Source organism: Orcinus orca, chromosome 16, assembly GCF_937001465.1.
Source record: "Orcinus orca chromosome 16, mOrcOrc1.1, whole genome shotgun sequence".
In the NCBI taxonomy this organism is placed as follows: Eukaryota; Metazoa; Chordata; class Mammalia; order Artiodactyla; family Delphinidae; genus Orcinus; species Orcinus orca.
In genome coordinates this window covers 4,279,387-4,306,621 of record NC_064574.1, presented here as the reverse complement: position 1 = coordinate 4,306,621, position 27,235 = coordinate 4,279,387, and the positions used below count along the sequence as shown (strand labels likewise).

Here is a 27,235-nt window from a genome sequence, read left to right as displayed (position 1 = left end):
AGACACCACAGAACATCCCCTTAGAAGTCTAAGTAGCGTCTGCCTCAAGCAGGGGCTCTCAACCACGGGTGTCCTCCCCTCCAGGGGGCGTGGGGCAGTGTCTGAAGATAGTTTTGGTTGTCACTCCGGCATCTGGCAGATAGAGCCCAGGGCTTGCTGCTGAACATTTTACAGGCAAAGAATTATCTGGCCCCAAACGTCAGTACTGCCAAAGTTGAGAACCCCTGACCTAGAATGAGAGGAAAACTCATCCATGTTCCAAAATAATGCTTCGATCCCTGGCAGTGTGGCCCGTGACCGTCCAAAGTGCTGAATAGCTTCAGACATCCCCTCCACGACCTCATGGAAGTCTCCCTCCCTTGTAGTGGGCAGGAGAGGCTGTTTTATACAGATGTTTGTACAGATGAGGAAACTGAGGCTCAGAGAGGTGGAGACCAAGGTCGCTCCTCTGGAAATGAGTCAGTCACAACAGAGGCAAAGGATGGATGGGGGAGACTGGTGTGGTGAGCTTGAGGTCAGGTGAGCCATTCCTGTGCCACCTGTCTCCCCCGAAACCATGACATTGGGAACATGCTGGATGCCTAGAGGATAGAAACCAAGCCTGGACCGAGTACTCAAGCTCACTCCGGCCCCTCAGCCGGTGCTTCCGGCTGCAAGCTTGGCCACTGAGGGCCCGGGAGCATGGCCTCCCCAGGATCAGGGTCCACTGCCCTGCTCTGATTCACACAGCCAGGAGGCCCAGTGCCCACGTGGAGAAAAGGGACCTTTCCACACTCACCTATGGCTTAAGCGAGGAAAACACACAACAGTTTTTACCTAGAAGCACAAAATGTTTATTTTAATGTTATTTTTGCAAAACTTATTAACTAAAACAGAATTGTAGAGTCTTAGAAGTTGCGGGTCACAGTTCATGGGACATAATAGTCTTGAAGTCTAGGAGTCTTTAGAAAAAACGCCTATGAACAAATATTACTTTTGAGGACAGTTTTATCATTATTGTCAATAATAAAATAAAACCATGGTGTTTTCACATGGGTATCCGAGCAGGGCATAAGGTAAGGAGCCTTCTGTAGTGGCTGTTCTCAGCTCAGACTAACCTCATGATACAAACCTGACTGTCTTCTGCAGCGGGTGGGAAGGGGACGTTTCTCTTCCCAGATCTTGCTTATCAGGATTTGGGAGGGCCACAGCCCTTCTAAGGCAAAGACTGCATTTCTGTGAGCTTCCCAGGGAAAAGGCCTGGCCCGAGAGGTATTCAGCTGCCAACAGGGACGCCAGAAGGACAGAAATGGTGATAAGCAATGGGATGCCTGGGACCTGCAGTGGTCCCTTCTGGAGGTTCACTGAAGCTTTGTGAGGGCCGTGATCAAGCCTGCCTCGGTCAGCACCACGGACAGTGCCGCCGCCACCACCCCCCCCCCCCCCCCCCCCCGCCCCAGACGCGTTCTCTGGCTGATGGATGAATCCCGCACGGTGACTTTGGGGCCAGCTCTATCAGGCTGTTCCCAGAGGATGTTAGGATCTTCCCCCTTAGGTGGTTGCAAAGATGAAATTAGACGTTGTGGGGCGGGGCACCCGGGGTGTGTGCTCTGAGCGGGCAGGGGGGCTGGGGTCCCGAGGTGGGGATGGGAGGCTGCCTCTCTTCTTGTGTCGGGGATGGTAGGTTTGGGTTTGAGCTCCCCCCGCTCCCCCCAGCCCCTGGCCTGATGGGCTCATTTTCCCCTGTAAAGCTGGAGGTGAGGCCGCACAGGAGGAGGGCGTGAGAAGCTGCAGGTAGGAGAGAGACAGAGAAGGTCTGAAGCAGAGTGACCACCTGCTGGGGCAGAACCAAAGGCCCTGAGGGTGGTGGTCCTGAGATGGCCAGGACTGGGGCTTCTGTGTCGCCGTCTGTCTCCCACAGCACTCCCCAGGGACAGGAGCTGGCAGATGAAGGCTTCATCCAGAGATGGGGTGTTCCCAGTTAGCTAAACGCAAAGGAAGGGCGGCAGAGGGCTTGGGGGTATTGGTGAGACGGCTCTTGAGTGATGGATGGTGGAACTCGAGCTGGAGATAGAGAGAAGGGGAAGGAGAGGTTGATGGGTTGGGAGAAAGCCCAGGGGTGGACAGGCCAGGGGAGGGGGGAGCAGTGCTTCGGGAGGGGGGAGAAGCCTGAGCCAGCAGCTGGGAGGAGAGGGGATGGGGGCTGTGGACGGGCTGACCCTTCCTCAAATTTGAAGCTCCCTGCTGTCCCCCTGCCACTCAGCTCACAGCCCTCACTCGGGCAGGACTGTTGTTACCCGGGCACGTAAAATCAATCACTGCGGGATCTGAGGGTCTGCGGTGCGCCAGCCGCACATCTCATTGTCGCTTCTTGATTAAATCTCACAATCCTGTGAGGGACTCTTGCTGTTAGTCCGATGTCGTCCACGGGTAAATGGAGACACAGGAGATTAGGAACTCGTCCAAGGTCGCAGAGTAAGTGCAGGGGCCAACTGACATCTGATTCCAAAGCCTGTGTTTGTGACCAGCAGCCCCGGGTGAGGTGGGAGCTTCAGTACTACCTACTGAGTGGAAAAGGGACAGAATCGCCCACGCCCTTGAAGTTATTTCCCTCTCTCCCCGCTCCCTCCTCTCTGCTTCTGATGTTTCTGTTGATAGTAGAACTCACGGGGAGTGACATGTGTGTGAGAGGTGACCCCTCTGCACCCTGCTCCGTGATAACGAGCCCACCCATCCAAGGCTCCCTCGCTGTCTTCACACCCACCCCAGCCAGAGGAGCTGTGGTGTGTGAACTCTCTGTTTTGCTTTTGAACCAGCCAAGATGTCGTCCGCATCCAGAGATGAAGAAGCAGGTGCTGCGGGCAGCCTCCCACCCTCCACGGACGAGCCCCCTCAAGCCTTAGCTGGGTCCGACCCCCTGGACAGTCCTCCCAGACCCCTGGAGAGATCCGTGGGCCAGCTCCCCAGCCCCCCGCTGCTGCCCACCCCGCCGCCCAAGGCAGGCTCCAGGACCACGAGGAGTGTCACAGGTGGGCCTGCGTGCATCCACCCGTCCACCTTGCTGCCTTTTTCCTTCCGTTCATCCATCCATGCCTCCGACCCGTCCTGACTGGGCTCCCACTGCGGGCCGGTTCTCACCCTTGGCTTCTGCGGTGCTCTGGGGCTCTGGGCGGGTCCAGGGGAGCAGAGCTGGAGAGGGGAGGGCGGTCCTTAGCCAGGAGGAGCCCTGGTTGTCAGAGGCAGACAGCCCGGGCTCCCTCAGACACGTGGGGCAGCGCTCAAAGGTTTCTTCCGGAAGGTGGATGCAGGAGGCGTAGCCACAGCCCCCAGGATGGGGGCTTTATCTTTCTGGACATTCAGGTGTCTGCCTGTCCTTCTCTTTCTGCTTCTGAGTCAGTGTCTGTCTGTCTGTCTCCTTACCTCCCCCCCTCCCTCCCTCTCATCCCCTCTTTTCTCTCCCTCCCTGCCACTCCCCATCTCCCCTTCCTCTGTCTCTCTGTCCATCTCATGATCTCTGCTCATCTCTGTGAGAGCTCCGTCCAGCAAGGCGGAGCCAGGAATCCACCCTGGACTGTAGGGTGGTGGTCAGAGAGGGGAGCACGGCTGAGCAGAGGCCCGCGAAGGCATCGCCTCCTGTAGCTTTGGCCACACTGGCTGAAGGGTCCCAGGAAGTAGGGGCGTTGTCTTTTCAAGTTTGGGTATTTCTTGTCCCGTCCCTGCTGGAAACAGGAGACACACACTGCAGGTCTCAGGGGGAAAGCAGGCCTTTCACAAAGAGGCGATTGTTTAAGAGTAAAGCCTTGCGTGCCGCCTCTGAGGGCGGGGCCAGGAGGATGAGAGTGGATAGCAGGGTTCAGCTTTGCTCTAATCCTTGGCCACCACCTGTAATACGACTACTCACAGCTTGTCAGGATCTGCCCACCCCCAGGCACCGCAAGGAGGCCAGCCCCTCTGGGGAGGGAACGTGTCCCCACTTGACGGTTGAGGGAACTCTGCCATCACCCCTAGTCCCAGCGCCTGCGTATAGCAGGTGCTCAGCGAGTGTGGGTAACTGTGATCGAAGGAGCAGTCAGGTGATCTGACCCCTCTGTCTGCTTTCTGCCTCTTTCTCCATCTCTGGGAGTCAGTCACTCCCAGAGTGACATGGCCACACAGACTAAAGTTTTGAGGCAAATAGTCTGCATCTTGTTACAGTCTGTGTGCGAATCCCCCTTCCATCCATTGAAACGTGAGACAGTTGGAAATCCACTGGATAAGGCACCGTCCGCCCCACTTCCTTCGGGCTCCTGTATAATTAGTTCAGGGACCCTCTGTCCCCGTTGTGCTTAGACAGGATCAGACCTCAGCCTGTTTCATGTCCCGTGAGTCCTCTCTCCCCGTGTCCTAAGTCCTGGGTCAGCTTCTCTGACTCGCCCCAGCCCCTCAGGGGCGAGGAGCTCCTGAACTTCGGAGACCTTTTCTGACAAGTCACCGAGGAGTCTGGGGACTGGGTTAGGGCGGGAGGGGAGGGTTACAAGCTTTGGCCTGGATCTCTTACAGCTGAGACTGCATTTTGGCAACTTGGTCTTCATTTCCTTTAGGGGGAAATAGTTGCTTCAGCACGTGGCCACTAGGTGGCAGCAGAGGAAGAGAAAGGCCCTTCACCTGGGCTTAACTGGGGCACAAGGGGACAGACGCTACACACTCAGTGCTCCCCACCCACCCCGGGTGCTCGCTCGGCTGAGATAGCCACAGCGGCCCCCAGCCCACGAGCTTCCTCAGCCCACCCTCCCCCAGGTGTCAGGGAGCCACCTGCACCCAGATCCCACACACAGACTTGCTGTGCTGGGTCTGCGTGGTGTTTAATATTTTAAAAATGTGTTGCCAACATTTTAAACATATCAAAATATGTTTCAGTATTAAACATATTATATATCTATATTTATCTGAATCACTTTACTGCACAGCTGAGACTAACACAACATTGTAAACCAACTATACTTCAATTCCAAAAAAGAAAAAAAGGAAAAAAATATAAAATATGTTTAACGGGCAGCCTTTGGGGCCCTGGGACTTGCCGTCATCAGGCCACATCTCGTCCCAAGGAGAATGGGAGAGCCGTGATCAGAAGGCCCCCCCTGGTGAGGTGCAGGGTTGGCGGCGGACGTGAACGGATGGCGTGGGGAAGCAGAGGGGGCCGTGGTAGTGGTCCAGGATGAGCGATGGCTGTAGAGCTTGGGGAGTTCTTCCACGTTCCGCAAAAGGAAGTATGGCTTCAGGAGTTTGTAGGAGAGAAATGGGAAGGAGGCTTTCGGTGCCTGAGACCTTGCAGGGGGCCTGTGGGCACTGCCATGGGCTCAGCTCAGGGATGGAGGATGGACTGGAACCGGTCAGGGACAAACCTCGTCTCCGGCTTTGGGGGCGAAGGGACATGGTGCAGCATCTGGTACTAGTGGGTTCACCTGGCCGGGAGCCCTGTGTCCCCTCTGTTCACAGGCTCCTGTGTTTCTGCAAAGCCCCACTTCCCCGCCCCCAAAGACTTACCTTCTTGTTGGTCCTTCTTACGCCCCAGGCCAGGCCACACTCTTCCAAGGCTCTGGCGGGAAGAGTACTGACCCTCCTGTCCGAGGCCAGCTTTCCACGCCCACGGGGTCCCCACATCTCACCGCTGTCCACCGGCCGCTGCCCCCCAGCCGAGTCATCGAGGAGCTGCACAGGGCGCTGGCCACCAAGCACCGCCAGGACAGGTGAGGCCCCTCCCCTGGCAGCGGGACCTGTGTGCCCACATCCCCATCTGCGGCCAGCCTTATGGGTGGCAGTTATGGGGGGCGGGCTCCGGGTTGAACTCAATGCTCTGCTGTCCCCGGCTTGGAATTCCTAGCTTCTGAGCAAGGAGCTCGTGTTTTCATTTTGCACCGGGCTGTGCAGCTGGTCTGTAGCTGGTCTCAGTTGCCACTTCCCGGGCGGGGTCAAGTGGGTGATGTGCACCGTGGGGACCAGCCACAAAGTCCCTGCATTTCCCCCGGAGGATCCAGGGATCCAGGGTTGGGTGGGAGCATCCCGGGGCAGAATCGAGAGGGAGAAGTAGCTGTTACGTTGTCTCGGGACTCTGACGGCTTCCCGTTTTCATCAGGCAAGAGCACAAGTAAGCCTGCTCGGAAGCTGACTCTTATTCTTGGTCTCATATGCCTCATAGACTGAGGATAAGTGAGTCATCGAAGGGCAAAACAGACAATGGAATACGCGTGTGGCTTGACAGAAATATTGGACAAATAAAATGCCCTGCTCAGTTCTGAGGAAATCCTTGATCTGAGTGTTTGCTGCTCTCAGCCTTGGCGGGGTTTATTACGTGCATGTCTGTGACATTCGGGTCAGCACGTCCTAAGCAGCCGTTTGCCTTGGACTCGGAGCCGCGTGTGCCTCCGGCGCGCCTTGTCCTGTGTATCGGCTGCACGTACTTGGGGGTCGTCTTTGCAACGCCCGTTATAAGTCTTCAAGTCGACTTTGCAGGGTTTGCAGGTGAAGCTGGACAACATATAACACGAACTGCCTTTCTGGTTCAGTTTCCAAGGCAGGGACAGTAAGGGGTCCCCGAAGAAACGCGTGGACGTCCGGCTGTCGAGGACGTGCAGCGTGGAGCGGGGCAAGGAGCGGGGCGAGGCTTGGAGCTTTGATGGAGTCTCGGACGGCAAGTGGACCGTGGCTCAGGAGTCCGAGGAGAATAAGGAGAACCTGATCATGAATTCCGAACTCAAGGATGACCTGCTTTTGTATCAAGACGAAGAGGCCCTGAATGACTCCATCATCTCTGGTGAGCGGAGGGTGGATCCCGCGGGGTGGGAACCTCCCACCAGAGGTGCGCATCCGCCAGCACAGAGGGGGCGGGGGAGTGATGGAGAGAGATACCCCCCCCTCTTTGTTTCATGAGCAGGCTGCCTGCGGGCAGGCTCAGGGCACAGTTAGGATGGACCTGAGTGAGTTTGCTTTATTCTGCCCATTGCATATTCATTTTCACGTGTGTTGGAAAAACAGAAGTGGCTCAGTAAGTGACAGAGCATCACTGCTTGGGATGACACGGCAGGAGGTGGTGTCGGTGGCACTCGGATGGCCAGCGTTTGGAAAATGTAGCAGAAAATGTTAATAGGAAAACGAGATGAGATGGAAGTGGGAGGGAGGGAAGGAGAGAGGGGCTGATGCCAGCAGTCGTCTCGGAAATACTATAAGCCTGGCAGCATCTGTTAGTTCAGGACCACGTGTTCACGAGGCCCTAGGAGGTCTCTGTCTGTCCTCAAAACATGTTCTAAAGATCAGGGTATTTGGTCTGTCTTACCCTTGAAGATCTGGGGACTCAGAGAGACAGAGCATCGTAGACCCCTCGTGATGCAGGTAAAAGGGTGCCGAGTCCTGGTGCAGGCTGTGCAGGCTTCGTCTCTTGTAGGAGGGTCAAGGGTGGACGTGCCTCTAAGGCCTTTGGGGGAGGGTTCTTGTTCCTAAGTGAGGGGTTATTGTTCTTCCTGAAAGCATCTCATGGTGACCATCACTGCCACAGGCAGAGCTCTGGGTGGAGCCACTGGGGACCTGGTCTGGTGTTGGTGGAGAGTCGGGAAGGGGCTGGCATTGAAACTGAGCTGGCTGGTACTAAGCGGGTACAGGCAGGGCGAATCGTGACCCAAGTGGACAGACCAGGAGCCCAGGGCTAGACACTGGCCTTGACTGTCATCCCCTCCTGTGACCTCGCGTACCTCTGGGCCTTCTCCACGCTGGTCTAGAGAAGCACTTCCGGGAGCATGTGCTGCGGTACATGTGGGGTGACACGGCTCCCATGAGGTTGGAAGAGGCTGATAGATAGTCGAACTGAGGTCTTCGTGGCAGAAGCTCGCAGCCATAGGGCCCTGGACGTCTAAGAAGAGGATGAAGCTTGAGATGTTTCCCAAACTTCTCTGGCCCTGGGACCCTTTCCCTTAAACACCCGTCAGCATCCTGCCGGATGGGGTGACGTGGGACACATCTGAGAACGGCTGGCGTAGACAGGGCTCACGGGCTGGAGCAGGTCCCTCAACCTCGGCACCAGTGACATTGGGGCTGGACAGTTCTCTGTGGTGGTGCTGCCCTGGGCCTTGTAGGGTGTCTGGAGCGTCCCTGGCTTCTGCTCGCTGGACTGCACTCCCTCTGGCTCTAGGCGAGGGTTCTTCCTGCCTCTTTCAGCTGCCGGGGGCTCCAGTGGTCCTTGCCTTGTGGCCGCAGCGCTCTGATCTCTGCCTCCATCTTCACATCAGCTCTTTGTGTCCTCTCCTTTTCTTATAAGTACACTCATCATTGGTTTTAGGGCCCATCTGGATAATCTGGGATGATCTCCTCATTTTGAGATCCTTACCTTAATTACATCTGCAAAAGCACACTGCATCTTTTTTTTTTTTTTTCCCCAAATAAGGTCACATTCCCAGGTTCCAGGTGCACCAATCTTTGGGGGTCACTGGTCTACCCAACACTGTCACCCCGATGGTGTAGCATGTTTCTTTTCTTATTGAGCCAAGGTCGCCCCTGGGACCTTTTACCCCCAACCCCACGCCCGGGTCCTCAGCAGTGGGACCAGTCCGCGCGCCTCAGACGAGACCTGCTGTGGGAAGGAGCGGGTCCCGCCTGCCCCACCCCCCGACCCCTCACTGATCAGCTCCGACCTTCTCCTCCCTGCTCTGATGACAGCGCTGTGAACCTTCCTTCAGGGCTTTGACGCAGTTGCCGTTTTACCCTGACTTCTGTCCTTGTCTGACTGTTGTCTGTCTCCCCGCCAGTCTATCATTATTCGACTGTTACTGATGACCTAATGTATGTGTTTGACTACTGTGCCCCCTCGTCCCCATGTGCCTGGTTCTAAGCAGGAGTCAGTGAGCAGCTGCTGGATGAGTGGCTTTAAATACCACCTGCCAATCCGACAGGTCCTCCAGCCCACGTGGCCCGAGCTCCAAGGGGTTGTCCTGTTAACTCAGCACGTCCCCCTGGGGTCTTGGAGGTGCGGCTGACCCGACATCTTTGGATCGGAGCTCTTGATCTTTGCCTCCAAACCCAGACCGTTCCCTGTCCTTGCGAGCAGGGCCTCTGACCTTCCGTGGCCTGGGGCCACCGTGCAGCTCTCTGGACTTTGCACCTGACACGCAAATGGCTCCTCCTTGAAGACATCGGGCCAGTCCCCCTCTGCTGCGCTCAGCCTCCCCCGAGGCTCCCTGCCTGCGCCATCACCTCTGTTCTAGCCTCTCCACACAGACAGACGTCAGGGAACGTCACCCCTTGCTCACATTCCTCCAGTGGCTTCCGAGGGGTTGAACGCCCTGACCTCACCAGGATCTGCGTGGCCTGTCCCTGTCCCCCAGGCTTGTCTCCTCTCCACGCCCCCTGGGACCCAGCCACACACCCTCCCTGCTTCTTACACGCCCTGACCACAGGGCTCCCGTGCTCACCATGCAGGAGGTGTTGTGCGGCTCCACGGGGTTTAAAACACCGCTTCCTCCAGGAAGCCGGCAGGCATAAACAAGCAACTCCTCTGCCAGTCCCTACGCACACAATAAATGGCAGTGAATGATGGGGTGTCGGGATGAAAGGAGATGGTGTCTGTAGCCTCACGTGGCAGATCAGCCATTTCGCCACCTCTGAGGGTTCTCCCAGGACGTGGGGCAAAGCTGAGTCTCTTGTTTGTCTTCTCAAACCGGCGTCCTTAATTGAACTTGGCGTTTGACTGTGGTGACAGAAAGAGGGAGGGTGGAACTCATTCTAGAAACTCTGCTGTTGTTAACATGCCCAGGATCCCACCAGGCTGTGCTCAGGAAGGACTGCACTGACTGTGTTTGCAAACCCAGGTAAAGCCACCCCTCTTGTGGGATCGTTATCTGGGGCTCAAGGTCAAGGGCTCACATCCAACCCTAAGAGCATCCTGTGGAGGGCTGGGCGCATTGCACGCAGTGAGGCAGATCTGGGGATTCCCGACGCCCACACACTGACCCCTGACATCTGTAGTTGAGGCCACGGTACACAATTCGGGGTCCCTGAACCCCTGAGATCCAGGGCAGAAAGTGGATGCTTTGCCTTTAGCATATTCTCACGTGTGTTTGCAACTCCCTCAAAGTTACGAATCTCTGGGACACCATGCTTGGAGGAAAAAAATTCAATATCGGTTCTGGGAAAAGTCTATAAATCTTACTTTTGGGGCAAAGTGGTTCCTAGTGGGAAAGGCTCATAAACGTATTCTGCTTGGCCTGGTAGGACAGTGGCAAAGATCAGCTTTTATTTCCTTGCTCGTGTTCAAACCCCGCTCCCAGCATCACGCTGGTGTGTTCTTTGTAGATCTCTGTGGTGCAGAGGCAGCGGCTTCATCCATTATTAACCATAGAAACTGCACTGGTATTTATTTATTTATCCTCATAACTCGCTGTCGATGGAGCCTTTGCAGGTGGCGTCTCATCCAGCGTGAACACCCCAGGACGTGCTTGTTATCGAACATCTTGCCAGCCTGAATTCTCTAGTAGTAGCTACATCAGGGTTTAGTTTCTGGAGGTGGTGGAGACCCCATCCGAGGCAGCCCTGCCCCTGAATCAGCTCCGACACTGTCCTGCTGGATCCGGTTGGAGTGAAAAATGTATTTGCTTTAGTCTGGGTCTGGCCGTTGGATTTCCATGCAGGGCACATACGATGTCTCGATCAACACAAAGATGCATTACAGGCTGTTGTGCTTGTGCCTCGTGTGCTGTGTTTATGCTCCCACATAGGCTTGCGTGCGTATGTGTCCACACGGTACCTTTGTGGGCGTGTGCAGTCAGTGCCAGGTAATTGGGGACATTCTCAAGTCCATCAAAGGTGATTTTTTAAAAGATTTTGTTTTTTAGAGCAATTTTAGGTTCACAGCAAATTAAGAAGAAATACAGACTTTTCATGTATTCCCCTGCCCCATACCTGCACAGCACCCTCCATTATCAGCATCCCCTCCAGTTATTACAACTGATGAACCTGCACTGGCACACGGTCACCTAAAGTCCATAATTTGTTAGAGTTTATTCTTGGTGTTGTACGTTCTATGGGTTTGGACAAATGTATCATGACGTGTCCGTCCTTACAGTATCATATGGAGAAGTTCCACTGCCCTGAAAATCCTCTGGGCTCTGCCTGTTCATCCCTTCCTCCCCCCAACCCCTGGCAACCACTGATCTTTTTGCTGTCTCCATAGTTTGGGCTTTTCCAGGAGGTCGTAGTTGGAATCATACAGTAGGCAGTCTTTTCAGATTGGCTCCTTTCACTTAATAATATGCATTTATGTTTCTGCCTTGCCATTTCATGGCTAGATGATATTTAATTTTTTTTCTTTTTTTCTTATCTTTATTTTTTCTTCCAGTTTTGTTGAGATAGAAATGACGCGTAACGCTGTGTAAATTTAAGGTGTATACAGCATAATGTTTTTCACTTACATACATCCTGAAATACCACAATGCGTTTAATAAACATCCATCGTCTCATATAGATACAAAAGTAAAGAAATAGAAAAAATATTTTTTCCTTGTGACGAGAACTCTTAGGATTTACTCTTTTGAAACTTTCATATGTAACACACATCAGTGTTAATTACATTTATCGTATTTCTCGTCTTGTACGTTACATCCCTAGTACTTACTTATCTTATGCCTGGCAGTTTATACCTTTGGACCACCTTCATCCAATTCCCCCTGCTTCCATCTCCCACCTCTGGCAACCACAAATCAGATCTCTTTTTTCTATGAGTTTGTTTTTGAAGTACAGTTGACCTACAACACTACCTTAGTCCCTGGTATACAACATAGCGATTCAATATTACTATACATTTCAAAATGATCTCCATGATGAATCTAGTTACCATCTGTCACCATACGAAGATATCACGTAATTATCGGCTATATTCCCCAGACTGTACATTTCCTACCCGTGGCTCATTTATTTTGTAACTGGGAGTTTGTACCTCTTAATCTCCCTCACCTGTGTCTCTCCTCCCCCACCCCCTCGTTTCTTTTTAATGCAGAATAATATTCCACTGTCTGGCTGTATCCCAGTTTATTTATCCCTTCACCTACTGAAGGAGGTCTTGGTTGTTTCTAAGTTTTGGCAACTATGACTAAAGCTGTTATAAACATCCATGTGCAGGTTTTTGTGTGGGTATAAGTTTTCACCTCCTTTGGGTAAATACCAAAGAGTGAAACGGTTGGATCATAGGTTAAGAGGATGTTGAGTGTCGTAAGAAACCACCGAACAGCCTTCCAAGGTGACTGCTCCATTTTACATTCCGACCAGCAACGGATGGAAGTTCCTGTTCCCCCACATCTTCGCCAGCATTTGGTGTTTGTCAGTGTTCTGGACTTTGGCCACTCTTATAGGTTTGTAGTGGTACCTCATTATTGTTTTAACTTGCATTTTCCTAATGACGCATGATATGGTGCATCTTTTCATGTGTTGATTTAACATCTGTATATCTGCTTTGGTGAGGTGTCCGTTAAGATTTTTGGCCCGTTTTTTAATTGGGTGATTTGTTTTTTTATTGTTGAGTTTTAAGAGTTTTTTTTTAATATATTTTGGATGACATCCCTTTATCAGATGTGTCTTTTGCAAATATTTATTCCCAGTCCATGACTCTTCTTCTTATACTCTCAATATTGTCTTTAACAGAACAGAAGTTTTAACTTAGTAAACTCCAGCTTATCAATTTTTTCTTCCTTGGAATGTGCCTTTGGTCTTGTATCTAAAAGTGATTACCATACATAAGGTCACTTAGGTTTCCTCCTAGGTGATCTAGAACTTTTATAGTGTTGTGTTTTGCATTTCAGTCTGTGGTCCATTTTGACTTAATTTTTGTGAAAGGTGAAAGTTCTGTGTCTAGATTCATTTTTTTATTCTTTTGCATGTTGATGTCCAATTGTTCCAGCACCATTTGTGCAAAGATTATCATTGCTTTATTGTATTGCTTTTGCTCCTTCGTCAAAGATCAGTTAACTGTATTTATGTGGGTCTATTTCTGAACTCACTGTTTTGTTCTATTGATGTATTTGTCTATTCTTTCACCAATACCACACTATAAACTAAGTCGAGTAGTGTCAGTCTTCCAACTTCGTTCTCCAGTATTGTGTTGGCTATTCTTAGTCTTTTGCCTGTCCATATAAACTTTAGAATGTCTGCCAGTATCCACAAAATACCTTGTTGGGATTTGGATTGGGATTGCATTGAACCTATAGATCACATTAGGAAAAACTGACGTCTTGACAATATTCAGCCTTACTGTCCACGAACATGGAATATCTCTCCATTTATTTGGTTCTTCTTTGATTATGTTCATTAGAGTTTTGTAGTTTTCCTCGTATAGATCTTGTGTATATGTTGTTGGATTTATATATAACTGTTTCATTTTGGGGGCTGTTAATATAAAGGCATTATGTTTTTAATTTCAAATTCCAGTTGTTCATTGTTGGTATAATGGAAAGCAGTTGACTCTTGTATATTAACCTTGTATCCTGCAACCTTGCTACAATTACTGATTAGTTCCAGGAGTTTTTCATTGATTCTTTTGGATTTTCTACATAGATATTGTGTCATCAGAAAACAAAGACAGTTTTATGTCTTCTCACTCTGTGTACCTTTTATTTCCTTTTCTTCTCTTTTTGCATTACCTCCTATTCCAGTATGATACTGAAAAGGAATGATGGAAAAGACATCTTGCTTTGTTCCTGATCTTAGTGGGAAAGCTTTGAGTTTCTCACCATGAAGGATGTTGTTAGCGCTCGGTTTTTGTAGATATTATCAAGTTGAAGAAGTTCCTCTTTGCTAAGTTTACTGCTGTGGTTTTTTTAATTGAGGTAACGTTGGTTTATAACATTATGAGTTTCATGTGTGCAGCACTATATTTTTACTTCTGCATACACTACAGTGTGCTCACCACCCCAAACTGAGTTTCTACCCATTATCATGCAATCGACCCCCTTTGTCCATTTTGCCTTCCCCCTTGTTTCCCTCTGGTAACCACTACTCTGTTCTCTGTATCTACATTTTGGTTTGGTTTATTTGTTTTTTATGTTGCACACGTGAGTGATTTCATTTGGTGTTTGTCTTTCTCTGTGAGACTTGTCTCACTTAGCATAATCTCCTACAGGTCCATTCATGCTGTTGCGAATGGCAGGATTTTATCTTTTTCATGACTGAGTAGTATTCTGCTATGTGTGTGTCTGTGTGTGTGTATGTATATGTGTACACAACTTCTTTATCCCTTCATCTCTTGATGGGCAGTTAGGTTGTTTCCATATCTCTTGACTATTGTAAATCATACTGTGATGAACATAGGAGTGCGTATATCCTTTTGAATTAGTGTTTTTGTATTCTTCAGATAAATAACCAGATGTGGAATAGCTGGATTGTATGGTAATTCTATTCTTATTTTTTGGAGGAATCTCTATATTGTTTTCCATAGTGGCTGCACCAACTTACATTCTCAGCAACTGTGTATAAAGGTTCCCTTTTCTCCACATCCTCTCCAACCCTTGTTATTTCTTGCTTTTCTGATAATAGCCATTCTAACAGGCATGAAGTGATAGCTCACTGTAGTTCTGATTTGCATTCCCCTAATAGTGATGTTGAACATCTTTTCACATGCCTGTTGGCCATCTGTATGTCTTTTTTTGAAAAATGTCTGTTCAGATCTTCTGCCCACTATTCAATCAGATTTTGTGTTTTGGAGTTGTTGAGTTGTATGAGTTCTTCATATATTTTGGATATTAACCCTTATTGCATATATGATTTGCAAATACCTTCTTCCCATCAGGTAGGTTGTCTTTTAGTTTTGTTGACGGCTTCCTTTGCTGTGCAGAAGCTTTTTTAGTTTGAGGCAATCCTACTTGTTTATTTTTGCTTTTGTTTCCTTTGCTTGAGGAGACATTACATGGAAAGGTATTGCTAAGACTGATGTAAAAAGAGCATCCTGCCTATGTTTTCTTCTAGGAGTTTTATGGTTTCAGGTCTTATATTCAAGTCTTTAATCCATTTTGAGTTAATTTTTGTGTGTGGTGTGAGACAGTGGTCTAGTTTCTTATCTATCCAGTTTTCTCAGCACCATTTATTGAAGATACTGTCCTTTCTCTGTAGTATGTTCTTAGCTCTTTTGTTGTAAATTATTTGTCCATATATATGCAGGTTTATTTCTAAGGTCTCAATAATGTTCTTTTTTGATCTATGTATCTGTTTTTCTGCCAATTCCATGCTGTTTTGATTACTACGGCTTTTGTAATATAGTTTGAAATCAGGGTGTGTGATACCTCAAGATTTGTTGTTTTCTCTCAGGATTGCTTGGGTATTTGTGGTCTTTTGTGCTTCCATATAAATTTTAGAATTTTTTGTTCTATTTCTGTGAAAAATGTCATTGGGATTTTGATAGGGATTGCATTGACTCTGTAGATTGCTTTAGGTAATGTGAACTTTTGAAAAATGTTAATTCTTTTAATCCAATGAGGACACAGAGTATCTTTCTGTTTCTTTGTATCTTCTTCAATTTATTTCAGCAGTATCTTACATTTTTCAGTGTATGAGTCTTTCACCTTCTTGATTAAAATTACTTCTTTTTTGGTACCAGTTGTAAATAGAATTGTTAATTTTACTTTATGCTAGCTTATTGTTAGTTTATAGGAATGCAGTGGATTTTCATATATTGTTTTTGTACCCTGCAACTTTATTGTAATCATTATTTTGAGTAGCTTTTCGGTGGAGTCTTTGGGATTTTCTATACATAAAAATTACGTTGTCTACAGTGAACAAGAATGGTGAGAGTGGGCACCCTTGTCTTCTTCCTGATCTTAGAGGGATAACTTTCAGTTTTCCACTATTGTGTATAATGTTAGCTGTGGGTTTGTTTGTCAAATGAGGCCTTTATTAGGTTGAGGCACATTCCTCATATACCCATTTTATTGAGAGTTTTTGTCATAAATGGCTGTTGAATCTTGTCATATGCTTTTTCTGCATCTACTGAGATGATCGTATGATTTTTATCCTTCATTTTGTTAGTGTGCTGTATCATATTGATTGATTTGGGGATGTTGAACCATCCTTGCATCCCTAGAGTAAGCCCCACTTGATCATGGTGTATGATCCTTTTAAGGTAGCACATGTGTTCCGTTTGCTAATATTTTGTTGAGGATTTTTGTGTTTATGTTCATCAGAAATATTGGCCTGTAATTTTCTTTTTTTGTGTTGTCTTTGTCTGGTTTTGGTATCAGGAAGATGCTGGCCTCTGAAAATGAGTTAGGAAGTGTTGCATTTTCTTCAGCTTTTTGGATGAGTTTGAGAAGGATAGATATTAAATCTTTGAATGTTTGGCAAGATTCACCTGTGAAGCTGTCGGCCCTGGACTTTTGTTTCTGGAGAAGTTTTTTTATTACTCTTTCAGTCTTCTTACTAGTGATCAGTCCTTTCAGATTTTCTATTTCTTCATGATTCAGTCTTGGAAATTTGTATGATTCTAAGAATTGTTTCATTTCTTCTAGGTTTCCCAGTTTGTTGGGAGTACAGCTATTCTCTCTCTTTTTTTTTTTTAAATCTTTATTGGGGTATAATTCCTTTACAATGGTGTGTTAGTTTCTGCTTTATAACAAAGTGAATCAGTTATACATATACATATGTTCCCATATCTCTTCCCTCTTGCATCTCCCTCCCTCCCACCCTCCCTATCCCAACCCTCCAGGCGGTCACAAAGCACCGAGCTGATATCCCTGTGCTATGCGGCTGCTTCCCACTAGCTATCTACCTTACGTTTGGTAGTGTATATATGCCCATGCCTCGCTTTGTCACCCTTCCCCGTCCCCATATCCTCAAGCCCGTTCTCCAGTAGGTCTGTGTCTTTATTCCTGTCTTACCCCTAGGTTCTTCATGACATTTTTTTTTCTTAAATTCCATATATATGTGTTAGCCTACGCTATTTGTCTTTCTCTTTCTGACTTACTTCACTCTGTATGACAGACTCTAGATCTACCCACCTCATTACAAATAGCTCAATTTTGTTTCTTTTTATGGCTGAGTAATGTTCCATTGTATATATGTGCCACATCTTCTTTATCCATTCATCCGATGATGGGCACTTAGGTTGTTTCCATCTCTGGGCTATTGTAAATAGAGCTGCAATGAACATTTTGGTACATGACTCTTTTTGAATTATGGTTTTCTCAGGGTATATGCCCAGTAGTGGGATTGCTGGGTCGTATGGTAGTTCTATTTGTAGTTTTTTAAGGAACCTCCATACTGTTCTCCATAGTGGCTGTACCAATTCACATTCCCACCAGCAGTGCAGGAGTGTTCCCTTTTCTCCACACCCTCTCCAGCATTTACTGTTTCTAGATTTGTTGATGATGGCCATTCTGACTGGTGTGAGATGATATCTCATTGTAGTTTTGATTTGCATTTCTCTAATGATTAATGATGAGCATTCTTTCATGTGTTTGTTGGCAGTCTGTATATCTTCTTTGGAGAAATGTCTATTTAGGTCTTCTGCCCATTTTCGGATTGGGTTGTTTGTGTTTTTGTTATTGAGCTGCATGAGCTGCTTGTAAATTTTGGAAATTAATCCTTTGTCAGTTGCTTCATTTGCAAATATTTTCTCCCATTCTGACGGTTGTCTTTTGGTCTTGTTTATGGTTTCCTTTGCTGTGCAAAAGCTTTGAAGTTTCATTAGGTCCCATTTGTTTATTTTTGTTTTTATTTCCCTTTCTCTAGGAGGTGGGTCAAAAAGGATCTTGCTGCGATTTATGTCATAGAGTGTCCTGCCTATGTTTTCCTCTAAGAGTTTGATAGTTTCTGGCCTTACATTTAGGTCTTTAATCCATTTTGAGCTTATTTTAGTGTATGGTGTTAGGGAGTGATCTAATCTCATACTTTTACATGTAGCTGTCCAGTTTTCCCAGCACCACTTATTGAAGAGGCTGTCCTTTCTCCACTGTACATTCCTGCCTCCTTTATCAAAGATAAGGTGACCATATGTGCATGGGTTTATCTCTGGGCTTTCTATCCTGTTCCTTGATCTATCTTTCGGTTTTTGTGCCAGTACCATACTGTCTTGATTACTGTAGCTTTGTAGTATAGTCTGAAGTCAGGAAGCCTGATTCCTCCAGCTCCATTTCTCATTCTCAAGATTGCTTTAGCTATTCGGGTTCTTTTGTGTTTCCATACAAATTGTGAAATTTTTTGTTCTAGTTCTGTGAAAAATGCCAGTGATAGTTTGATAGGGATTGCATTGAATCTGTAGATTGCTTTGGGTAGTAGAGTCATTTTCACAATGTTGATTCTTCCAATCCAAGAACATGGTATATCTCTCCATCTATTTGTATCATCTTTAATTTCTTTCATCAATGTCTTATAATTTTCTGCATACAGGTGTTTTGTCTCCGTAGGTAGGTTTATTCCTAGATATTTTATTCTTTTTGTTGCAGTCGTAAATGGGAGTGTTTTCTTGATTTCACTTTCAGATTTTTCGTCATTAGTGTATAGGAATGCCAGAGATTTCTGTGCATTAATTTTGTATCCTGTGACTTTACCAAATTCATTGATTAGCTCTAGTAGTTTTCTGGTAGCATCTTTAGGATTCTCTATGTATAGTATCATGTCATCTGCAAACAGTGACAGCTTTACTTCTGCTTTTCCGATTGGGATTCCTTTTATTTCCTTTTCTTCTCTGATTGCTGTGGCTAAAATTTCCAAAACTATATTGAATAAGAGTGGTGAGAGTGGGCAACCTTGTCTTCTTCCTGATCTTAGTGGGAATGCTTTCAGTTTTTCACCATTGAGGACGATGATTGCTGTGGGTTTGTCATATATGGCCTTTATTATATTGAGGAAAGTTCCCTCTATGCCTACTTTCGGCAGGGTTTTTATCATAAATGGGTGTTGAATTTTGTCAAAAGCTTTCTCTGCATCTATTGAGATGATCATATGATTTTTCTCCTTCAATTTGTTAATATGGTGTATCACATTGATTGATTTGCATATATTGAAGAATCCTTGCATTCCTGGAATAAACTCCACTTGATCATGGTGTATGATCCTTTTAATGTGCTGTTGGATTCTGTTTCCTAGTATTTTGTTGAGGGTTTTTGCATCTATGTTCATCAGTGATATTGGCCTGTAGTTTTCTTTCTTTGTGACATCCTTGTCTGGTTTTGGTATCAAGGTGATGGTGGCCTCATAGAATGAGTTTGGGAGTGTTCCTCCCTCTGCTATATTTTGGAAGAGTTTGAGAATGAAAGGTGTTAGCTCTTCTCTAAATGTTTGATAGAATTCGCCTGTGAAGCCATCTGGTCCTGGGCTTTGTTTGTTGGAAGATTTTTAATCACAGTTTCAATTTCAGTGCTTGTGATTTGATTGGTCTGTTCATATTTTCTATTTCTTCCTGATTCAGTCTTGGCAGGTTGTGCATTTCTAAGAATTTGTCCCTTTCTTCCAGGTTGTCCATTTTATTGGCATAGAGTTGCTTGTAGTAATCTCTCATGATCTTTTGTATTTCTGCAGTGTCAGTTGTTACTTCTCCTTTTTCATTTCTAATTCTATTGATTTGAGTCTTCTCCCTTTTTTCTTGACATGTCTGGCTAATGGTTTATCAATTTTGTTTATCTTCTCAAAGAACCAGCTTTTAGTTTTATTGATCTTTGCTATTGTGTCCTTCATTTATTTCTGATCTGATTTTTATGATTTCTTTCCTTCTGCTAACTTTGGGGGTTTTTTGTTCTTCTTTCTCTAATTGCTTTAGGTGCAAGGTTAGGTTGTTTATTCGAGATGTTTCCTGTTTCTTAAGGTGGGCTTGTATTGCTATCAGCTTCCCTCTTAGAACTGCTTTTGCTGCATCCCATAGGTTTTGGGTCATTGTGTTTCCATTGTCATTTGTTTCTAGGTATTTTTTGATTTCCTCTTTGATTTCTTCAGTGATCACTTCGTTATTAAGTAGTGTATTGTTTAGCCTCCATGTGTTTGTATTTTTTACTGATCTTTTCCTGTAATTGATATCTAGTCTCATGGCGTTGTGGTCAGAAAAGCTACTTGATACAATTTCAATTTTCTTAAATTTACCAAGGCTTGATTTGTGACCCAAGATATGATCTATCCTGGAGAATGTTCCATGAGCACTTGAGAAAAATGTGTATTCTGTTGTTTTGGGATGGAGTGTCCTATAAATATCAATTAAGTCCATCTTGTTTAATGTATTATTTAAAGCTTGTGTTTCCTTATTTATTTTCATTTTGGATGATCTGCCCATTGGTGAAAGTGGGGTGTTAAAGTCCCCTACTAGGAATGTGTTCGTGTCGATTTCCCCTTTTATGGCTGTTAGTATTTGCCTTATGTATTGAGGTGCTCCTATGTTGGGTGCATAAATATTTACAATTGTTATATCTTCTTCTTGGATCGATCCCTTGATCATTATGTAGTGTCCTTCTTTGTCTCTTCTAATAGTCTTTATTTTAAAGTCTATTTTGTCTGAGAATTGCCACTCCAGCTTTCTTTTGGTTTCCATTTGCATGGAGTATCTTTTTCCATCCCCTTACTTTCAGTCTGTATGTGTCTCTAGGTCTGAAGTGGGTCTCTTGTAGACAGCATATATATGGGTCTTGTTTTTGTATCCATTCAGGCAATCTGTGTCTTTTGGTGGGAGCATTTAGTCCATTTACATTTAAGGTAATTATTGATATGTATGTTCCTATTCCCATTTTCTAAATTGTTTTGGGTTCGTTATTGTAGGTCTTTTCCTTCTCTTGTGTTTCTTGCCTAGAGACGTGCCTTTAGCATTTGTTGTAGAGCTGGTTTGGTGGTGCTGAACTCTCTCAGCTTTTGCTTCTCTGTAAAGGTTTTAATTTCTCCCTGAAATCTGAATGAGATCCTTGCTGGGTAGAGTAATCTTGGTTGCAGGTTTTTCTCCTTCATTACTTTCAGTATGTCCTGCCACTCCCTTCTGGCTTGCAGAGTTTCTGCTGAGAGATCAGCTGTTAACCTTATGGGGATTCCCTTGTGTGTTATTTGTTTTTCCCTTGCTGCCTTTTTTTTTTTGATACGCGGGCCTCTCACTGTTGTGGCCTCTCCTGTTGCGGAGCCCAGGCTCCGGACGCGCGGGCTCAGCGGCCACGGCTCACGGGCCCGCTGCTTCACGGCATGTGGGATCTTCCCGGAGTGGGGCACGAACCCGTGTCCCCTGCATAGGCAGGCGGACTCTCAACCACTGCGCCACCAGGGAAGCCCCTCCCTTGCTGCTTTAATATGTTTTCTTTGTATTTAATTTTTGACAGTTTGATTAATATGTGTCGGTGTATTTCTCCTTGGATTTATCCTGTATGGGACTCTCTGTGCTTCCTGGACCTGATTAACTATTTCCTTTCCCATATTAGGGAAGTTTTCAACTATAATCTCTTCAAATATTTTCTCTGTCCCTTTCTTTTTCTCTTCTTCTTCTGGAACCCCTATAATTCGAATGTTGGTGCGTTTAACGTTGTCCCAGAGGTCTCTGAGACTGTCCTCAGTTCTTTTCCTTCTTTTTTCTTTATTCTGCTCTGCAGTAGTTATTTCCACTAGTTTATCTTCCAGGTCACTTACCCGTTCCTCTGCCTCAGTTATTCTGCTATTGATCCCATCTAGAGTGTTTTTAATTTCATTTATTGTGTTGTGCATCATTGCTTGTTTCATCTTTAGTTCTTCTAGGTCCTTGTTAAATGTTTCTTGTATTTTGTCTATTCTATTTCCAAGATTTTGCATCATCTTTACTATCATTATTCTGAATTATTTTTCAGGTAGACTGCCTATTTCCTCTTCATTTGTTAGGTCTGGTGGGTTTTTATCTTGTTCCTTCATCTGTTGTGTGTTTTTCTGTCTTCTCATTTTGCTTATCTTACTGTGTTTGGGGTCTCCTTTTTGCAGGCTGCAGGTTCGTAGTCCCGTTGTTTTTGATGTCTGTCCCCAGTGGCTAAGATTGGTTCAGTGGCTTGTGTAGGCTTCCTGGTGGAGGGGACTAGTGCCTGTGTTCTGGTGGATGAGGCTGGATCTTGTCCTTCTGGTGGGCAGGTCCATGTCTGGTGGTGTGTTTTGGGGTGTCTGTGGCCTTATTATGATTTTAGGTAGCCTCTCAGCTAATGGGTGGGGTTGTGTTCCTGTCTTGCTAGTTGTTTGGCATAGGGTGTCCAGCACTGTAGCTTGCTGGTCGTTGAGAGAAGCTGGGTGCTGGTGTTGAGGTGGCGATCTCTGGGAGATTTTCACCGTTGGATATTACATGGAGCTGGGAGGTCTCTTGTGGACCAGTGTCCTGAAGTTGGCTCTCCCACGTCAGAGGTACAGCAGTGACTCCTGGCTGCAGCACCAAGAGCCTTTCATCCACACGGCTCAGAATAAAAGGGAGAAAAAGTAGAAAGGAAGAATTATTAGAAGAAGAAAGAAAGAAAGAAAGGAAGGAAGGAAAGAAGGAAATAAAGAAAGGAGGGAGGAAGGGAGTGACGGTCGGAGGGAGGGAGGAAGGAAGGAGGGAAGGAAGGAAAAAAGAAAGAAAGAAGATAAAGTAAAATATCATAAAGTTATTAAGTTAAAAAATAGGGCTTCCCTGGTGGTGTAGTGGTTGAGAGTCCACCTGCCGATGCAGGGGACAGGGGTTTGTGCCCCGGTCCGGGAAGATCCCACATGCCGCGGAGCGGCTGGGCCTGTGAGCCATGGCCGCTGAGCCTGCGCGTCTGGAGCCTGGGCTCCGCAACAGGAGAGGCCACAACAGTGAGAGGCCCGCGTAATGCAAAAAATAATAATAATTATTATTATTATGAAAAAAATTTAAAAAAACAACGGACGGGTAGAACCTTAGGACAAATGGTGGAAGCAAAGCTATACAGACAAAATCTCACACAGAAGCATACACATACACACTCACAAAAAGCGGAAAAGGGGAAAAAAATCATAAATCTTGCTCTCAAAGCCCACCTCCTCAATTTGGGACGATTCGTTGTCTATTCATGTATTACACGGATGCAGGTACATCAAGTTGATTGTGGAGCTTTAATCCGCTGCTTCTGAGGCTGCTGGGAGAGATTTCCCTTTCTCTTCTTTGTTCGCACAGCTCCCGGGGCTCAGCTTTGGATTTGGCCCCGCCTCTGGGTGTAGGTCGCTGGAGGGCGTCTGTTCTTCGCTCAGACAGGACGGGGTTAAAGGAGCCGCTGCTGATTCGTGGGCTCTGGCTCACTCAGACCAGGGGAGGGAGGGGCACGGAGGCGGGGCGGGCAGGGAGGCGGGGCGGGCCTGCGGCGGCAGAGGCCGGCGTGACGTTGCACCAGCCTGAGGTGCGCCGTGCGTTCTCCCGGGTAAGTCGTCCCTGCATCCCGGGACCCTGGCCGTGGCGAGTTGCACAGGCTCCCCGGAAGGGGGTGTGGAGAGTGACCTGTGCTCGCACACAGGCTTCTTGGTGGCGGCAGCAGCAGCCTTAGCGTCTCCCGCCCGTCTCTGGGGTCCGCGCTTTTAGCCGCGGCTCGCGCCCGTCTCTGGAGCTCCTTTAAGTGGCGCTCTTAATCCCCTCTCCTCGCGCGCCAGGAAACAAAGAGGGAAGAAAAAGTCTCTTGCCTCTTCGGCAGCTCCAGACTTTTCCCTGGACTCCCTCCTGGCCAGCCGTGGCGCACTAACCCCCTGCAGGCTGTGTTCACGCCGCCAACCCCAGTCTTCTCCCTGCGCTCCGACCGAAGCCCAAGCCTCAGCTCCCAGCCCCGCCCACCCCGGCGAGGGAGCAGACAAGCCTCTCGGGCTGGTGAGTGCTGGTCGGTACCGATCCTCTGTGCGGGAATCTCTCTGCTTTGCCTTCCGCACCCCTGTGGCTGCGCTCTGCTCCGCGCCCCGAAGCTTTCCCTCTCCGCCACCCGCAGTCTCCCCCCGCGAAGGAGCTTCCTAGTGTGTGGAAACATTTCCTCCTTTACAGCTCCCTCCCACTGGTGCAGGTCCCGTCCCTATCCTTTTGTCTCTGTTGTTTCTTTTTTCTTTTTCCCTACCGAGGTACGTGGGGAGTTTCTTGCCTTTTGGGAGGTCTGAGGTCTTCTGCCAGCGTTCAGTAGGTGTTCTGTAGGAGTTGTTCCACGTGTAGGTGTATTTCTGGTGTATCTGTGGAGAGGAAGGTGATCCCCGCGTCTTACTCTTCCGCCATCTTCCCCTCCGGCCCCCAGCTATTCTCTTGTAATCCTTTGCATTTCTGTGACTTTCATTGTTATTTCTCATCTTTCATTTCTGAGTTTATTTATCAGAGTCTTCTTTTTCCTTAGTGATTCTTCCCAAAGGTTTGTCAAGTTATCTTTCCAAAGAGCCAACTCTTAGTTTCATTGATCTTTTCTATCATCTTTTTAGTGTCTATTTTATTTTTTAAATTTCTGTTCTGATTTTTATTATTTCCTTCCTTCTACTGACTTTGGGCTTTGTTCTTCTTTTTCTAGTTCCTTTAGGTGCAAGATTAGATTGTTTATTTGAGATTTTCCATGTTTCTTGAGGTAGGCCTGTATTGCTATAAACTTCCCTCTTAGTACCACTTTTGCTGCATCCCATAGATTTCAGTATGCCATATTTTCATTTGTCTTTAGGTAGTTTTAATTTTTTTTGATTTTTTGTTGACCCAATAGTTGTTCATTAGCATGTTGTTCAGTCGCCACATATTTGTGATTTTTCTAGTTTTCTTGTAGTTGAGTTTTAGTTTCATACCGTTGTGTTCGGAAGAGATGTTTGATATGATTTCAGTCTTCTTAAATTTACTGAGCTTTGTTTTGTGTCCCAATACGTGGTCTATCCTTGAGAATGTTTCATCTGCACTTGAGAAGAATGTGTATTCTACTGCGTTTGGATGGAATTTTCTGTACAAGTTTATAAAATCCATCTGGTCTAATGTTTCATTTAAGGCCACTGTTTGCTTATTGACTTTCTGCCTGGATGATCTATCCATAGATGTAAGTATGGGGTTAACTATTATTGTGTTGTTGTTGTCAGTTTCTTCCTTTAGTCCTGTTAATAATTGCTTTATATATTTTGGTGCTACTGTGTTAGGTGCATGTATGTTAATAACTGTTATGTCTTCTTGCTGAATCGTCTGCTTTATCATTATATAATGTCCATCTTTGTCTCTTGTTACCATTTTTGGCCTGAAGTCTATTTTGTCCGATATAAGTACGGCTACATCCACTTTCTTTTCAGTTGCTGTTTGCTTGTAGTATCATCTTCCATACCCTCTCTTTGAGCGTATGTTTGTCTTTAGAGCTGACATGGGTCTCCTGGAAGCAGCATATAGTTGGGTCTTGTTTTTTGTCCAGGTAGTTGCTCTGTGCCTTTTGATTGGTGAGTTCAATCCATTTATATTTAGGGTGATTATTGAGAGATGAGGACTTAGTACTGCCATTTTATCTTTTGTTTTCTGGTAGCTCTATATCGCTATTGTTTCTTTTTCCCTGTGTTTCTGTTATTTCAACTTGGTGGTTTTCTATGATATTTCTTCAGTTTCCTCTTTTTTTATGCTTTGTGTCTCTGCTCTAGATTTATGTTTTGTGCTTACCATGATGTTTGTATAAAGCATATCATAGATAAAATAGATAAAATTTTATCATAGATAAAATATGTTTTTATTGTCTCAAATTATCCTTCTTTATGTTGTGAGTTTCTTACCAAATTGAAGGTAGCTATAGTTATTTTTACTTCTTTTTTCCTCTTTAACCTTTATACTGTAATAAATGTTTAAAAACCTATTCTGGGGGCTTCCCTGGTGGCGCAGTGGTTGAGAGTCCGCCTGCCGATGCAGGGAACACAGGTTCGTGCCCCGGTCTGGGAAGATCCCACGTGCTGCTGAGCCGCTGGGCCCGTGAGCCACGGCCGCTGAGCCTGCGCGTCCAGAGCCTGTGCTCCTCAACGGGAGAGGCCAAAACAGTGAGAGGATCATGTACCACCAAAAAAGAAAAAACAAAAAAAACCGAAACACCTATTCTGATACATAGTTGCAATTTCTGATTCTGTCTGTTAGCACCTTACTCAAAGATTTGTGTACTTTGGCCTTTTTGTATCAGGTAGAAGAGTTCCTTTCAATATTTCTTGTAATGCAGGTCTAGTGCAGGTCTAACTCCTTCAGCTTTTGTTTGTCTGGGAAAGCCTTTACTTCTCTTTCGTATCTGAATGACAGCTTTGCTGGATAGAGTATTCTTGGGTGACAGTTCTTTCAGTATTTTGAGAATGTCATTCCACTGTCTGTTGGCCTATAGAGTTCTGCTGGGAAATCTGCCGGTAGATAATGGGAGTTCCTTTGTAGGTTATCATTCTTTTTCCTTGGCTACCTTTCAAATTCTTCCTTTGTTACTGACTTTTGACAGTTTTAATATAATGTGTCTTAGAGGAAGAAGGTCTTTTCTGAGGTAATTAGGTGTTCCCTTAGATACATGGACTTGTATATCCAGTTCCTTCCCCAGGTTTGGGGTGTTCTCAGCTATTATATTTTTAAAATAATATCTCTATGCCCCTCTCCTTCTTTTCCCCCTCTGGGATACCCACTATCCTAATGTCCTTCCTAAAAGAGTCATTTTGTTTTCATAGAATTTCCTCATTTTTAAAGATATTAATTCTCTCTCTTCTACTTGAATCATTTCTAGATTTCCTTCTCCAACTTCACTAATTCTCTCTTCCATGTGGTCTGCTCTATTTCCAGTGCTTTTCATTGTGTTCTCCATCTTGGTTATTGAATTCTTCAGCTCCATAATTTCCGTTGGGTTCTTTTCTAGAGTTTCAGTCTCTTTGGTAAAATATTCCTTCTGTTCTTTCATTTTATTCCTGAGCTCACTGAACTGCCTTCCTGAGCTTTCTTGTAGCTCATTGTTTTTTTCATCACAGCATTTTTGAATTCTCTATCGGTGAGATCGTAATATTCCGTGACTTTCAGTTCGGTTTCTGGAGAATTGTCATTTTCTTTCTGTGGTACAATGTCACTGTGGTTCTTCCTGGCACTTGGTGAGTTGTTCCTCTGCTGTTGCATTTGCACTAGTAAACACCTTTTTTCTTTAGGTAAAGCTTTTTTTTTTTCTTCTTTTTTAACTCGATTCTAACAACTCAACAGGTTATAAATTAGAGGCCTTTCTTTTCTTTTCCAGTAGGTCGTGCTATAGCGCAAGTTTTTGGTTTCTCTTACCTGAGCTCACCTTTGAGAAGCGGCACTTTGCACCCTCCACTGGGTGCCCTTGTTGTCCCTGCTTGAGTATCTGGGGGTCATTGGTGCCTTGCTGCTGCTGGTCACCAC

At 46.2% G+C, this 27,235-nt stretch overlaps 1 protein-coding gene across 3 annotated transcripts in view; it reads left to right on the top strand.

The window, feature by feature from the left end:
• PHACTR3 (phosphatase and actin regulator 3) overlaps nt 1–27,235 on the top strand; it is a 238,599-nt gene that overhangs the window by 158,182 nt on the left and 53,182 nt on the right. For all 3 annotated transcript variants that reach the window (XM_049699157.1, XM_004282323.3, XM_033410296.2), the window contains exons 5-7: nt 2,796–3,008; nt 5,531–5,705; nt 6,522–6,769. In XM_049699157.1, coding sequence (XP_049555114.1) covers nt 2,796–3,008; nt 5,531–5,705; nt 6,522–6,769 — 636 coding nt within the window. The remainder of the gene's footprint in view (nt 1–2,795; nt 3,009–5,530; nt 5,706–6,521; nt 6,770–27,235) is intronic.